General features: G+C 41.1%; 1 protein-coding gene across 1 annotated transcript in view; it reads left to right on the plus strand.

Annotated features, from left to right (window-relative positions):
* Window positions 1-16927, plus strand: part of SYNPO2 (synaptopodin 2) — a 367383-nt gene that overhangs the window by 278667 nt on the left and 71789 nt on the right. The window contains exon 4 of the mRNA XM_082242998.1: window positions 8271-10798. Coding sequence (XP_082099124.1) covers window positions 8271-10798 — 2528 coding nt within the window. The remainder of the gene's footprint in view (window positions 1-8270; window positions 10799-16927) is intronic.

The following is a 16927-nucleotide window of genomic DNA, read 5'->3' on the forward strand; positions in this document are numbered from 1 at the left end:
ACAAAAAATAGTAATCGGGTCCTAGTCTGTGTTTGTACGTGTGAGATACACCGTTTTATAAAAAATTTTCTATTCCGCTATTCAATCTACACCCTTTTGGGGTAAAAAAAATTAAATTGCGGCATAGTCTGTATCGGTACGTGTGAGATACACCTTTTAAATTTGTTTGGCGCATCTCCTTCCATCACCGAGGATTGCAGGGCGCTTCAGTTTACATCCTGTTCCTAACTCCTCCTACTCCGCTTCCTCATCCTCTACCGCCTCCTCATCCGGTCAGCGTAACACCTTCACCACCAAATTCAGCAAAGCCAGGGGTAAACGACAGCAGGCAGTTTTAAAACTTGCATGTTTGGGGGAAAAACTCCACACCGCGCATGAGTTGTGGAGGAGCATGGAACAGCAGACCGATGAGTTGTTGGTGCCAGCGAGCCTCAAGCCCGGCATGGTGGTGTGCGATAACGGGCGAAATCTCATAGCAGCTCTGGGCCTAGCCGGTTTGACGCACATCCCTTGCCTGGCGCATGTGCTGAATTTGGTGGTGCAGAGGTTCCTTCAAAATTACCCCGATATGTCAGAGCTGCTGCAGAAAGTGCAGGCCGTCTGTGCGCACTTTCGGCCTTCTCACCCTGCTGCTGCTCGCCTGTCAGCGCTGCAGCGTAACTTCGGCCTTCCCACTCACCGCCTCATATGTGATGTGCCCGCAAGGTGGAACTCCACCTTGCACATGCTGGAAAGACTGTGCGAGCAGCAGCAGGCCATAGTGGAGTTTCAGCTGCAGCACGCACGCGTGAGTCGCTCTGCGGAACAGCACCACTTCACCACCAATAACTGGGCCTCCATGCGAGACCTGTGTGCTTTGTTGCGCTGTTTTGAGTACTCCACCAACATGGCCAGTGCCGATGACGCCGTTGTCAGCTTAACTATCCCACTTGTATGCCTCCTTGAAAAAATGCATCGGGCGATGATGGAAGAGGATGTGGCACAGGAGGAGAAGGAGGAGGAAGAGGGATCATTTCCATGGCTTTTAGGGCAGTCATTCACAAGTGGCTCCGAGGGTGGGTTCCTGCACCCACAAACGCCAGGTACACAATTGTCCAGCAGGGGCACAGTTCTGGAGGAGGAGGAGATGGAGGAGGAGATGGAGGTGGAGATGGAACCATGTTCACAGCAGTGTGGCACCCAGGCCAGCTCATGGCCATCACTGGTGCGTGGCTGGGGGGGATACAGAAGACACAGACAATACACCTCCCACAGAGGACAGCCTTTAGTTGCCTCTGGGCAGCCTGGCACACATGAGCGATTACATGCTGCAGTGTCTCCACAACGACCGCCGAGTTGCCCACATTCTAACTTGTGCTGATTACTGGGTGGCCACGCTGCTGGATCCCCGTTACAAGGACAACGCACCGTCCTTAATTCACTCACTGGAGCGTGATCGCAAGATGCGCAAGTACAAGCGCACGCTGGTAGACGCGATGCTGCTGGCATTCCCACCTGACAGTGGGGCCACAGTGGAAGCACAAGGCCAAGGCAGAGGAGGAGGAGGAGGAGGAGGAGGAGGAAGAGGTTGCCAACACAGCCAGGGCTACGCCAGCACCTCAGAAGAACCCTTCAACTTCTAGGTCTCCAAATTGGGCACATGGCCTGAGCTTGCTCTTTACGCCTTGGAGGTGCTGGCCTGCCCTGCAGCCAGTGTAGTATCTGAACGTGTATTTAGCATGGCTGGGGGCGTTATCACAGACAAGCGCAGCCGCCTGTCCAGAGACAATGTGGACAAGCTCACGTTCATTAAAATGAACCAGGCATGGATCCCACAGGATTTTTCCGTACCTTGTGCAGAATAGAGATGGATACCGACCTTACCCAGCCATTGTTATATTTTTGATCTTTCTCACTCTTTTGGGGTGTACCCTAATTTAAAATGACTGAAAAAAAGCAGTGTTGGCTACCTCGTCCCCCTCCACCGCCGCTTCCACCTACACCGCGACATCCACCGCCACCTCAACCTCCCTCCTACTCCATATGGGCCTCGTCCTTCACAGATGAAGAAAATTGTTTTATTTTTCTGTTTTTTTTGTTGTTTTAAGTTATTTCCCTATCCACATTTGTTTGCAGAGCACTTGCCATACTCTTAACTACATTTTGCTGCCATTTGCAGCACTCTAGCCCTTTCCATTGGTGTTTTAGAGCCATTTAGTGCCTGAAAGTTCGGGTCCCCATTGACTTCAATGGGGTTCGGTGTCCGGGTAAAGTTCGGAAAAAGTCCGGGACACGGACCCGGACTTTTTTTTTTTTTTATAAGTTTGGCCGAACCCGCCGAACACGGACATCCAGGTGTCCGCTCAACTCTATTTATAACACTAAAAAGATATGCTTTCACCCCTTGTTGAATCTACAGGACAGGAAGTAATGAGAGCTCTCTCTAATAAGAAACTGACAACGGTTTGACCCTTTTGCTACCCTATCCAAAATGCAAAAAAAAAAAGTTTTGTACAAGTCCCTTTTTTTCCTGGTAATAGTTTCCCTCTAAACATTTTAAACTTGTCAACTTTCATGAAATTCCAAGCAGGGCAATTGCATTGAAGTTCTAGGGAGACTAACTCCACAGTAAATTGTCTCATTTTACATTGGGGGTCAGTTCCCTTCATTGATAGGATAGATGATCCTTCCCATTGTGCACCGAACAGGAAGAAACACAGAAAAAACGCCCTGAACACTATTGTCATTCAGCACTATAATGCTGGCCACAAATTACAGTTAGTTAGTATGGCTGAAAAAAAGACCATCTAGTTCATCCAATAGGGGAAAAAAAATAAATATAATAAATATATATATACATATATACACACACACACACACATATATATATATATATATATATATATATACACACACACATACATATATACATATGCTGAGTATCCTATTACCCCAGTGTTATATATTTTGACAAAAATTCACAAAAACCTATATGATCCCCTGGTCGTCCTGTTGTGTCCAGCATGAAGTCAGAAACGGCACCTTTGGCTAAATATTTGGATAAATGTTTTACACCATTCATTTTTTAAACCAAGTCATAGGCTCCGTTCACATCTAGGCGTTTTGGGGCGTTTTTGGGGCGTTTTTCTGCTCTAGGATCAGCTCTCAAAACGCCCAACAAGACAAATCCTATTCATTTCAATGGCCCCTGTTCACATCTGAGCGTTTTGACGCTGTATACAAAACGCCCAACGCTCAAAAAAGTACATGAGCTTCTTTTTGGGCAGATTACAGGCGTTTTCCATTGATCTCTATTCAATCTAAAAACGCCTGCACAAAAATCGCGGTAAAAATCGCGGTAAAATCGCGGTAAAAAAACGCCGCAAAAATCGCGGTAAAATCGCTGTAAAAAACGCGCGAAAAACGCTACGCTCAGGTGTGAATGTAGCCTTATATGTGATATTTGATTTTTTGGGTAGGATTAATAATATCAGTGTGCCATCTGGCTCTATGCTGGTCACATGGGACATATCTAGTCTTATATAATAATTCCACATGATTCAGGTTTGGAAGCCTGTCGACGCATATGAAAAAAAATCTAGATTGTATACTTCTACCCATATCAATTTCTTGTCAGAACTTCTCAAGATTGTCCTTGAGGAGAATGTCTTCATGTTTAAAGAGACCCATTATAGACAGTTGAAGGGGCATCTATGGGCTCGAATGTCTCCCCCCCCCCATATGCAAACGCTTTTATGAATATGATAGAGGAGGCATTCATTTATGGTATATGTCTCTTAAAAAATAACTGTAGATGTTGGTTTTGCTTTATTGATGACGTGTTTGCTGTATGGAGGGGTGACATTGAAACACTTTTATTGTTTAATACCTATATTAATTTGTTAATACCTGGTCTTGAGTTTAACATGTCAAATAGCCAAGAAAAAATGCCTTTTTTGGATACATGTTTAAGTATACATGGGGATTCCATATATAGTGATCTATATGTAAAGCCTTCTGATCGTAATCAGTTGCTTTACTATAAGAGTTTTCATCCTCCAGGGGTATTTAAGTCTATTCCCAAGAGTTAGTTCATGCGAGTTAAAAGAATTGTAGTGATCCTTCGGAGAAAGAAAATAGACTCAATAAGATGGAGAAAAAATTGCTAGATAGGGGGTTATCCTAAACCAATAACCTTGTCAGTTAAAAGATTGCTTGCACCTGCACTCTCTATTACTGAGGTGCTGCTTGCCTCTCCTTTGGAATATATATATATATATATAAACCCACAGTTGATCCAGTGTAAGGCAAAAAAAAAACCCCAATAAAGCATGATCCAATTTTCTCCACCATGGGAAAAACAGATTGGTTAGATGGGCCCTCACATTAGATTACTTTTGGTAATTGTGACAGGAGTCACTTTGGTTGGGGGGCTTGTGGAACCTAGATTACTTTAGAGAGGTTGGGAAACTCCTTGTCCAGCTTCCCCGACCCCTCTTATTTGTAAGTCATCCCGTGTCTATTAAGGGCACAAGGTGACCAAGAACCCCAGTCTGGTCTGCACTAATGAGACTCGCTGTACAACCACACTGGACTCAGCCTTTCGTGTTACCCCGGTCATCCTGGGTTCTATATGTGTGGTTTGTGTTGAAAGAGTGAGGGGCTCTTTCACTTGGGACAATATTTCTGAACAATATCCCTCAGGAAATATATGAAGATGAACAGTTTGACTTTTCAGATTATGCCAGGAGTGTCTCATAGACCCTTGCTAGTGAGGCGGGTAGGGGTTTGTTATTGTTAAGTACCTGCATTCCTTTGTTCTTTTGTTGTTCTGTCTGCCCTAACACCAACTTATTATGGGATGTATATGTGTATGTGGATTGGCTGCTAAGGGGGAGGGGGAGTTGTCCCACAGTCTATATCTGTTTGTGCCTGTTTTATCAATAAAGAGTTAGTGGTTTTTCAGACACATACAAGCTAAGTTCAGGCTAGTTTTGTATGGGGGCAGCTGGAATCTCTATCTATGTTCAAGACTAGAGGAAACCGTATACTGGCGGAAGCCCACAAACATGGTGTGGGTCGGCGTTTCCGTTACAGTAATTGCAATACTGGCCACACATACAGCAATGCACAGCAAGACATTTTTAACCACTTGCAACGAGTTTTGACTTTGAAAAGAAAAATTAATCAAGGTAAATTAGCAGTAGCAGTATTTTTATGACCTCTTATTGTTTGGTAGCTGTAAACAATGTGGTCATTTTTACAAAAGCTGGTTGAAAGTGGTTTTTGTCCCTGGAAAATTACCTTTAGCATATTAGCATAACCATAGCGAAGGCAAATTGTAATAAGTGAATCCAGTTAAAGAATTAATTAACAGTATGGACAATGGAGGTGGTTGGCATATTCAGATGGCCCAGAATGGGCAGAGAACACGCACTACAGACATCTCTAGTGTAATAACGGGGGGCTGCAAGTGAAAGGTTTCCCCACTGCTGCACAACCAATCACTCAGCATTTCATTCTTTCATCCGGACACAGAAATCCATCTTTGGCTTGTTTTGCTGTTTTATTAGGGGATGGTAACTTCAATTGGGTTCGGGATTATGGGATGCCTAGTGTGACAACAATTTAACTTCTGGGACACTTCCTACCTATTTGCAAACTCCTCTTCTTCCTGCACAGGCAGGCTTTTTGTCAGTTCAGCAGCAGCCCATTACTGGCAGGCACTCTCAGTCCCTTTAAAAGTAGCACATATGGAGTGAAACAGCGCATCATATCTGTTTCTACTTCCCTGTGGCCACTGATCCCAGTTCCACTGCCCCCATAAAATGCTAGCCCACCTGGCTGCCCACAGCTGTTTCTTACATATAACACAGGTACCAGTTCTGAGTCTGAGCTCACTTCTCTCAGGACAAAGTTTGTTTCTCCCTGTCCTCCTAAATGCACATACAGAGCTTTAGTGGCCCTCTGCTTATGTGGGCTTCCAAAGTACAGTCCCTTACACAGACCAAGAGACCAGGCCAGGAGTAGAACATTCAATACTACTATGAAAGGTCACAGGATAGACATGGAATTCTCTAGCCCTCACTGCACAGACAGAATCCACCAGGGTGATAAGCACCTTTCTTTACTTGAACATCTCACTCTCTTTTTATCCCAGCCCATAATAACACAGATGGTCCAGTCAGTTCAGGTTACATTCCAACTACATTACCTAATGAATATCAATAGCAAACATTTTAGTTCCTCCTTACAAAGGGCTTGCCAACAAAGTGGCTTGCACACACAGAGCTTTAGTGGCCCTCTGCTTATGTGGGCTTCCAAAGTACAGTCCCTTACACAGACCAAGAGACCAGGCCAGGAGTAGAACATTCAATACTACTACGAAAGGTCACAGAATAGACATGGAATTCTCTAGCTCTCACTACACAGACAGAATCCACCAGAGTGATAAACACCTTTCTTTACTTAAACATCTCACTCTCCTTTTATCCCAGCCCATAATAACACAGATGGTCCAGTCAGTTCAGGTTGCATTCCAACTACATTACTTTAATGAATTTCAATAGCAAACATTTTAGTTCCTTCTTACAAAGCACTTACCAACAAAGTGGCTTGAATTAAGTTTCCACACAAAATATATTCCTTTATATCAGGTTGGAATGTTCACCACAGAACAGGTGTTCTGACAGGCTTCCATTACTAAAAAAATTCCATTCTGCTGCTCTGGCTGTATTTACCTTTCTGTTATGTTTTTTGCCCATAATGGCTTCCACCGTGCTGTGGTGCAGTAAGTCATGATGCCCAACTTGCAGAGAAGGCCCATTCTTCTCTTTCTAGCTACTCCCATCAAACCATAAATACTCCAGTAACCCCAAGAAAATTACTGCCAGGCCCATTGCCTTGTACCAAAGGAATGAAATTACCTTAATTTAAAGGCCTAACAAACTATTACATGCTTGTGATCTGGTAATCCATATACATTAAACGGTCCCCTAAACCAGCTGCAAAATGGCTGGATGGATCAACTGTCCAGTAAACTTTAAGAAAGGTCCATAACACCCCACAACCCCCAATGTTGGATTAAAACCTACCTTGGAAAATAATAGACAAATCTGAAAAGTTGAATCTGATAAGTGGTTATGAAGCCAGCCCATAGTACCAATATTTTCATAAATAAGCTCCATGATATCTACAGGCACTTGTGTGACCAGAACAACCAATATAATAAATAGCTGTCATATTCAAAATGAATGGCACCATAACACACTAATGCATGTGAAGTACAATAATGTGCATTGCAGCAGCATGTGTGTTACTGCAATGTACCACAGCACTAAAGTGTGTTTCAGTCTTAAAACTTCAAAGGAAAAATGTACACCTCTCTACCAAGAAGTATGTCATAAATGTGGAATATATTACATTAAGAGCTCAACACAATAGTGCAAATAAATCTGTAATGCAGTTATCCAAATGTAAATCTGGCCATAGAAGTAAGATGTGCTTCTTCAGAAAGCATTTTTTTTCAAACAATTGTTTCAAGAACTTGCATGTTTGCATCTTCTGGGCATACATGTTTATGTAGTGGAAGGGAGTATGCAGACACTTCTGCTAAAAAAAAAAAAAAAAAGAGAGATCAGGAGTAAAAACCCTTTTAAAAAGGTATTGGATAGAGTATCTGGGGACAGGGTAGTACTTGCCCCTGGACCAGTATCAGTAGGTTTTCTTTTTGCTGGAAGCCCTTAGTGCAGATACTTCACAGTTAGGATATTGATCAGAGCTAGACCCACAGTCAGTGACACATGGTGACCATTATATAGTTACTTGTTTCCCAGACCTGTGACCACAGCTTCTAGCAGATATAATTTTTCTGTTGCAGCTCTGAGATGTCATGTGAATGAATTTCAAGAGCCAAAATAGAAGGCTGCTGCTAAAAGAAGTGAGAAGGTGGCACAATGAACTATATTCTTTTGTAAAAACCACCTTTTACCTTGCCCAGCAAGTACTGCAGCACTGGGCGTGCTTTGCATTGTGCACTTTCTTTAGCCCACAAAATACTGCTTCTACCAAGAAAAGGGCAATTGATTGTATTTGTCCACCAAGCCAAATGTTCCCAGTTCCACCCTGTATCCATAGTATCTACAATTGCCTTATTTACTTTTGCAATTTGAGTTACGATCAGCTTATAGCTAATGGTATCTTAGATAAGGGAGATATTTATTCAAATAATGTAAATTTTCTTGTATGGCAAAAGTCTTAATCATTGTTTTTCTCTCTAATTCTATTTTTAGGGCTTAGGCGCAGCGAAAGCCTCTCTGAAAAGCAAGTTAAAGAAGCCAAGTCTAAATGTAAAAGTATTGCCTTGCTGCTGACAGCTGCCCCAAACCCCAATTCCAAGGGGGTGTTGATGTTTAAGAAGCGTCGCCAAAGGGCCAGGAAATTTACTTTGACGAGCTACGGTACTGGTGAACTAGAAAGGCAGGTGGACAGCGAAGACGATAACGAGGACGAAGAGAATAAAGAGAATACTTTCAATGTTACATTTTATGGGGCAAGTGAGTCAGATCTAGATGACGATTTTTTTTCAGATCCTGAAACCAACACAAAAATTGTAACATTTGACTGGGATACTGGACTTGTAGAGTTCGAAAAGAAACTTAATAGTGGTGACGCAATGGAGGAGCTTCCAGAGACCAAAGGTAAAGGGGTCCTCATGTTTGCAAGAAGGAAGCAGAGGATGGATCAGATTTCAGCAGAGCAAGAAGAAATCCGGAAACATAGTATGGAAGAGAAGGTGTCTGTCACAGAGAATGTAAATAATACTGTTTCAGTTCAGACACAGGAACAGCAGAGCATAAAAATGCAGAGCTGCGTGAGTAAAAGTTATATTGAGGTTAGCAATAGCCAAACAAGAGTACAGAATGGTTTTGTGGGAGTACATGAGTCAATCCCTTCATTTCAGCCTCCATCTAATAGAACCCCAAAACCTTTTGGGGGATTACAGAATAGGGCCGCAATACCATTTTCTCCTACTAGAAATATAGCAAGTCCAATGTCAGATGTGCCTGCACCACCCCCTTACTCATCAGTTACTCCACCTCCTGAGCCAAGGTTTCAAGTGTCTTCACCAGTGCCTGCCAAAACCCAAGCAGCTGTGTGGGCTCCATCATTTTCAACAGAACAAATAGCTTCTAGAGATGAACGAATCTCAGTTCCAGCCAACAAAACAGGAATTTTACAGGAAGCAAAACGAAGGAGCACAAAACCTATGTTCACTTTTAAAGAACAGCTTAAAATAAGTCCAAACCCTGAGCTTCTTTCTCTTGTTCAGACCAGAGAAGGCAAACGTAGCACTGGTAATGAGTCTGGACCTGAAGAAGATTACCTCAGTCTAGGAGCAGAGGCATGTAACTTTATGCACTCTCATGCTGGCAAGCAAAAAACTCCTCCACCTGTTGCCCCAAAACCTTCAGTTAGATCCCCTACAGCAATTCCAACTTCACCAGTATGGGCACCTCCAACTGCTGCTCCAGCACCACAAGTATTTTCAATTCAAAATCCTCCTCAGAGTGCATCCCCTGTTGAAGCTAATGCTGTACAACCAAAATATAATTCTTACAATCCTCCAACTTCTGCTCCAGTATGGGCACCGCCAGCCACTGCTCCAGCACCACAAGTGTTTTCAATTCAAAATCCTCCTCAGAGTGCATCCCCTGTTGAAACTAATGCTGTACAACCAAAATATAATTCTTACAATCCTCCAACTGCTGCTCCAGTATGGGCACCGCCAACCGCTGCTCCAGCACCACAGGTGTTTTCAAGTCAATATCCCCCTCAAAGGGCAGTCCCTGTGGAAGATAATGTGGCACAAGCAAAATATAATTCTTACAATCCTCCAACTGCTGCTCCAGTATGGGCACCGCCAACCGCTGCTCCAGCACCACAGGTGTTTTCAAGTCAAAATCCCCCTCGAAGTGCAGTCCCTGTGGAAGATAATGTGGCACAGGCAAAATATAATTCTTACAATCCCCCTACCTCTCTTAATTTATCAGGCCCCTTAAGAGGTCCTCATGCAACAGCTCCAGCAGTAAATCAACTGTATACACCAAAAACACCTCCTACTACTCCATCAGGAACATCTGCTGTTGGAACAGCTTATGAAATGCCAGCCTTGAAAGGTAAAGGAGCAGAGTTATTTGCAAGGAGACAGTCCCGAATGGAAAAGTTTATAGTGGATTCAACTACAGTGCAAGAAAAAGCAGCTCGACCACTCTCCCCAACTCCATCTTTACCACCATCTTGGAAGTATTCATCCAATGTTCGAGCACCTCCTCCTTTAGCATATAATCCAATCCAGTCACCACTTTATCCCCCTGCTGCAAACAAATCAGTTTCTAAAACGGGATCTTCAGCTGCCAAGAAAAAGCCCACCAAAACACTCAGCGCTCTTCAGGTCATGAAACACCAACCATATCAGCTTAATTCGTCTTTGTTCACTTTTCAACCACCATCTGACACTGCCTCTGATACTGAAGCCCCTAATAAAAACACTAAGCCAGACTTTATTTCTTCTACCAAGCAAGCTAAATTCAACAAGCCAGTGAATACTGCTCCTAGTAGTAATTTCGTACCACCACCTGAAAATTCTCAGCCAGTCTACAATACACAACCTTCCTACCAGTCCAGTGCTTTAACGCCATTGAGTGAAACCCACAGAATCAACTATCCTATGCAGCCTAGACAAGAATCACCAATCGCAACACTGATCGCTCCTCCAAGACCTAAATTTTCTGCAAAGAAAGCTGGTGTGACAGCCCAGGTGTGGAAACCAGAAGTTGGTGAAGAATAGTTTTATTTTGGATATATGTTTTCAACTGTAAAGGAATAGAATAGATTGCAGTGGTGGGCGACCTGACATACTGTTTGTTCTGGGTTTACTTAATACCATAACATTGTAGCATCCTTTATTCTGGGTCCAAATCACTCAACTCTTTTCAAATAAATTGCACACAGGTTTACCTATCATTACAACTCCATTGCAGTACTTACCAATACTAGATACCCCAAACGGATGCCTACAAGTGTATACTATTAAGTAATCAGGACTGTAGTGTTTATGCTTTATAATATATTAGAATCCCATTCACTACATAAAATGCTACTGTACATACATACCTTATTTGACCCAGTTCCCCAGTATTTTTGGTTTTATTTTTTTTTTTTTTCTTCTAAACTTTGCGACTGCAGTAGAGAGCAGTGTAAGATGGTCCATAACTGAAAGCGTTTTTTTGTAGGCAATTTGACTGTAACTAAAGAATGAGGTTTGACCTATTTATTTTTAAATAATTGACAGGCATTGTATACAAAGTATGTGATAAAAAAAAAAAAAAAATAGAGAAGGACAAGTGTTGGGTCACTTCTTATATAATATATTGATTATTACATTTTGAATTAATATTCAGTGAAAACAGTTCACATATGGCACTTTTCCACTGCAAGTACCGGCTCGGCTCTACTCGGCCCTGCTTGGCCCGGTTTGCTTTTCCACTGCTGTTACCGCATGGTACGGTGTTGGAACGGTTCGGTGCGGTTTGGTATGGTTTGCTTTTCCACTAAAGTAGTACTAAAGTTAAGTGGGTGGGATAACAACGATTATCTGACCAATCAGTGGCTAGTAGTGAGTGCATGCAAAGGATTGTGGGATATGGTACCTCTTGGAACCACAATCGAGGTGGTACTGTTTTAGAGAGCCTTACCGTTCGGTTCCATGCAGTGGAAAAGCGCTGCTGTACCGTACCATACCGAACCGTTCCTACATCGTACCATGCGGTACCAGCAGTGGAAAAGCACAAAAGCGAGCCGAACCGTTCGGTTCCATGCAGTGGAAAAGTGCCAATAGAAACATAGTATAGTTTTCACACCCACACCTTTTTGGCTGCTGTTTACGAGATAGAACTGTATTAGAATTTATAAAAAATCACTAACACAGGTATTTGCAATGGTTTGTAGCTTATAATAAACAATAAAGGTCCCCGAAAATGAAAGTGTAGCTGTACAACAGAAATATAATCAAGGCGATTTATAAGCAATGCGTATGCTAGTGGGTGCTGAGGAAATGTTTTATTTATCTATCATGAACTGAAACTACTTATGGTATGAGGTGTATGAGTCATGTATATAATAAGTAGGCATCTGCTGTCACTAAGACAACTCACTTGTGTGGGGTTCTAGTGACAAAGGATGATTTAGGATCTGACAGTCATTGACTGGTAGTTTTTTTTTTTTTTTTTTAGAGAGGTTTTATAGTGTTACAACTGTAAAATGTAATTAAACCTTTTCTCTAATTTTTTTTTTTATTATTATACCCTACACCAGCGATAAGCACTATAATAATTAATGGCCTAGTATTGTAATTTCATGAAATAATGGGAAGGATTTTTCCAGTGTATATGCATTTAGAAGACTGGTCAAAGCCATTTACAAAGATAGAATCCATGTTTTATGCACAGGCCACCTGGTCACTGTGATCAGGTTAAGTCCGTACATTTTACAGTACTGTTTACTGTAACACAAGATTGCATTACATTATAAAATATAAAATGCATTTATTTTTACTTATAAAACATTCAAATCTATGGTTGCTTTAACTTGGTGAGAGATTGCCTTTTTAAAGCAAAACTTAAAAAACAGCCATAATAACAGAAGAGTAATAATACTTTCTAGTCCTAATGGTACTCCAGTCTTCGTTCACTTGCAGAGCTACAGTGACCAAAAAAACGCCAGCATTCAGCACTACCTGATGTGTCAGATGTCTGCGTCCCCCACTGTGTGCTTTGGTTCCTCCCGCTGGCCCCTAGCTCACCACTCCATTCCTACAGAGCTGTAGTGATGAAGTGGCCAGTAGTGAACCACAATGTGCAGCAGGGGATGCAAGTATCCTAATTAGCCAAAAATGTCAGGCGATGGAGATTCTTTAGCTGGTGTAGCTGTGTAAGAAAGCAATGCCACCAGTGACGGGACTTGTAAATATTACTCCTTTACAGACAGTCTGTTCTCATGTTTTTTTATTTTAACAACAGAGTTGCTTTAACCTAGACTTATCACACAAAATGAATGTCTTACAATACATAAATGCTGGGGTCATTTTATGAAATATGGGTTTTTCTACCATGAAGATCCATCTTGTACACTTACCTACTTTTTTTCATGTAAATTGTAAAAGGAACTTTTAAAAATATATTTTATTGAACCTATAAACTAGGAAGACAGATTTTTGTATACACCCTCATAGCAGAGGATGCTTTGCAGTTCTGCAAACTTCAAGCCTGAGATATTAGTAGTGTATGTTTTTGAGTCTCTGGCATTTTTGCTGCTTTCATATACCTTTTATTTCTCAGCTTTTGTCATTATCTTTATGTCACTTTTTTTTTTTTTTTGCCATCTACTTCTGTAACCTTTCTGTAATCAGAAATGCTGCCCTACTTACAAGAATGTAACCTGCTAGTTTTGAAATTGAAGAATACAGTAAGATGAGATAAAATCTGAAAAATTATTTTAATGTTACTTTTTCAAAGAACAAACATGACCGAAAACATCCAAAATAGTATGTTACAGCATTATGGAGGGTGTCTAAATATCACTACAGTCCAATAGACACTAGGGTCAGACCGATTGCACTTAGTAATTAGCACTGGTCTAACACCCCCTTTTTCTACAATATAAGGCTGGCCATACATTATACAACTTTCCTGCGCAATTTTCCATTAGATTTACCAAAACCATATAATATGGGGTCAAACCCAAACATTTTAAATTTGTATGCTATCAGGTAGGCCCTTGCACTACATAGTTAAAGGTACATCTAAAAGAAAATGAATAAGAAAATTGTATAATGCATGGCCAGCTTATACTTACCTCTGCCAGCACAGAGCCCTAGAGTGATAGACAGGAAGCAGCATTTTCACTTAGGGAACAGGGTATTTAGAGTCTTTTTCAAGCAAAAATCCATAACTTTATTATCACGTAAGCGGTATAGGATTACAGGTAGATATATGAGTGAGAGAACATAATTTTAGCTTTAAATAAGTACCTGTATGTAGAGTAATATTATAAAAATTAAAATGCATTGCAAGTTTATTATTCTGTAGCCCAGAATATAATCTGCACACATAGCTCCTATCAGATTTTATTGGATTGCAAAAATGAAACCACATGCCAGTTTTGTGCTGCGGGCACATAAGTTCACATATTATCAAGTGCTAAAATAAGACCCTTACACATGTTGCTTTATGAATCATTGCCTAGTCACCATATCACATTGGGATGTGCATGTTTCATCAAAACTCGAATGGTTTTCCCCGGTTATTAGTTGTCTAGGATGCTTTGATTAATTCATAATTTAATTATTCAATTAATTAAACAAGTTGTCCAACAACATTAGTATGCCTTTTAATATGGTCATTTTCACACCTACTTGCAGTAATTGCTAAGGTCCACTTCTTAGCCACTTGAGAAAGAAGCAATACAAGGCCCGCCTCGACTTACCAACCCCAGTAGAAAACGTTCCTGGTTTGAAGATTGCAGAGGCAATTCTAGCAATGCTAGCAAGTAAGCATGCCCTTTTGGAGCCAGTTGGACGGTTAGATAAGCTATCTGATTTCATCACACGCTAATTAATGAAAGTATGCGTGCTGTACTTAGATAGCACGTTTTTAAATTACACATATAAGAGGTGGCTTTCAAGTAACTGGAAACTAATGGCCTGATTAACCAAGGATGTAAGCTAACTCATTGCCCTCTCAGCCTTTGGTGATTTAGCAAGGGGTCTTACCACGATGTACTAAAACCTTTACGTATGTTTACAACTAATTGCTAATTTACTACTTTTCCTATTATCAATTATTTTGGGCAAGTAACAATTAAAACGACCAGGAAGTGACGGAAGAGAAGACCTATTGCTTAACTGTAAAACCAAAGCAATGAATGTGATAACTCCTTGCTCTTTAATCCCGACAGACTGAAAATAAAAGGCCTGTCAAACCTTTAGGCTGGTTGACACATATGCACTGTGGTAACTGCAATGCATAGAGTAAATGTACATTGCATTGTGGTGTCACTCAGAATTAGCATTAGCAATAATAGTACAGATAAATGATTCAGGTTTCAAATGGGCTGCCTTATTGTGGTGTATCTCAGCACACTAAAGAGCGTGCGTTAATGTACACATACAAATGTGAATAGGCCTTCAAAAAGTAGTCTTTCAGCTTCTTTCTTTACAAGTTTTTATCTCCTCCTGCACTGGTTACATTCTTGTACACACCATAGGCAGATTCTGAATGATCTCAACGTCTTCTGCACATTTTCATTTTTCCACTGTTGATTTGCTGTATTTTTCACTTTAACATTAAAAAAAATATATATTTCTGTCTTCTTTTTCTGTCTCCTACCTTTTATTTCAGTGCATGACTAATCATGTAGTTAAATCAGTTTAAGGGAATTCTGTATTTAGAACTATTTTTTGTGCCAATATATTAATAAACTGTACATTTTCAGGTACTTTGTAGCTGAAGGGCTGAAGCTCAGATAATTAATGAAAATCCCCAAAGCACTTTGGAAAACTAAAATTCCACAATAGTAGATGGAGTAAATTGATGTTAATGGGAACCTGGCAGCCACTAATAACTTGTTTTGGAAGATGTAAGCTTCAAGATATCATACTTGTGTTTCCTTTTCCACTCAATGGGGCGGATTTACTAAAGGCAATTAGGTTGTGCACTTTGCAGTTGCTCCAGAGCTTAGGGAATGAGATGAAGATTCACTTTGCAGAGAATACCCAATCGCATGCAAAGAAAATTAAAAATCTGCATTTCTGCTTGCACGTGGTTGGATGATGGAAGTCAGTTGAGCTTCCCTTCATTTACTAAGCTCTGGAGCAACTCAAGTCTATTAGCTTTTAGTAAATCCACCCCGAAAAGGCTCCTTTCACACATCAGTTCAGTCACTTTTTTTTAAAAGAAAAAATAGATTAAGTTTGCATCTGTTTTTACATTGGTTTTTTACATTCACCAGATAGAGTCCTTAACCACTTGAGTCTCAGAGCCTTTTTTTCATGCATAAAAGGAACCGTTTGTCCATTTTTTATCCAATCCATTTTTTTAATGAAAGAAAAATAGGGCTTTGATCCGTTCCAAAAAAACGATGTTGACAGAAACAGATGTAAATGGCTGATCAACCATTTACATCCAGATTTCCAAAGAGATGCATTGATGTCAGTTTTTCATCTGTCAACGGATGGATGAAAAACTGACAAATGGTCCATATGTGTAAAAGGGGCCTAAGTCACATACAACAGATGTTTTATTGGTTGTCCATACAACTGATAATGCATATGCTTGTTAAAGGTCAGTGACCCACCAGATAGAGACAAAAATAGGGAACAGGGATAACAGCAACTGGCACCGTACCATATATATTTGTATTTCTATAAAATTAAAATAAATTTAATTTTAGATTGATACATTAAAATTCACAACAATATAAACTGCTCTGAGTTAAGCCCCGTACACACGTACTGATCGTCGGCCGAACGATCAGCCGTCTTTTGTCCAGGGCTGTCGTGTCTGTTGAAAACTGCAAAAGACTGCACACGAATTTTGTCGGCCAACAACAGCCGACTGCAGAAGTGATGTCATGTGATGGTTAACTTTCCTTGTCTTTTTTCTTTTCTGAGCATGCCCAGTCTTGCTAATCTGCTGTCTGTCGGCCGAAATCTGTACTGACTGGCGAACAATCGGCCGTTCTGGTGTTGGCCAACAAAAATTTTAATGCCTGCACGACAGATTCTGTTCGGCCGAAAATGCGCTGTCGGCTGTCGGAAGCATCATACTAACAAGCCTACAATCAGCCGATTGGTCGTCGGCCAAATATTTACGGCCGACAATCAGTACGT

This window comes from Pelophylax lessonae, assembly GCF_965119305.1.
Source record: "Pelophylax lessonae genome assembly, chromosome: 1".
NCBI lineage: Eukaryota > Metazoa > Chordata > Amphibia > Anura > Ranidae > Pelophylax > Pelophylax lessonae.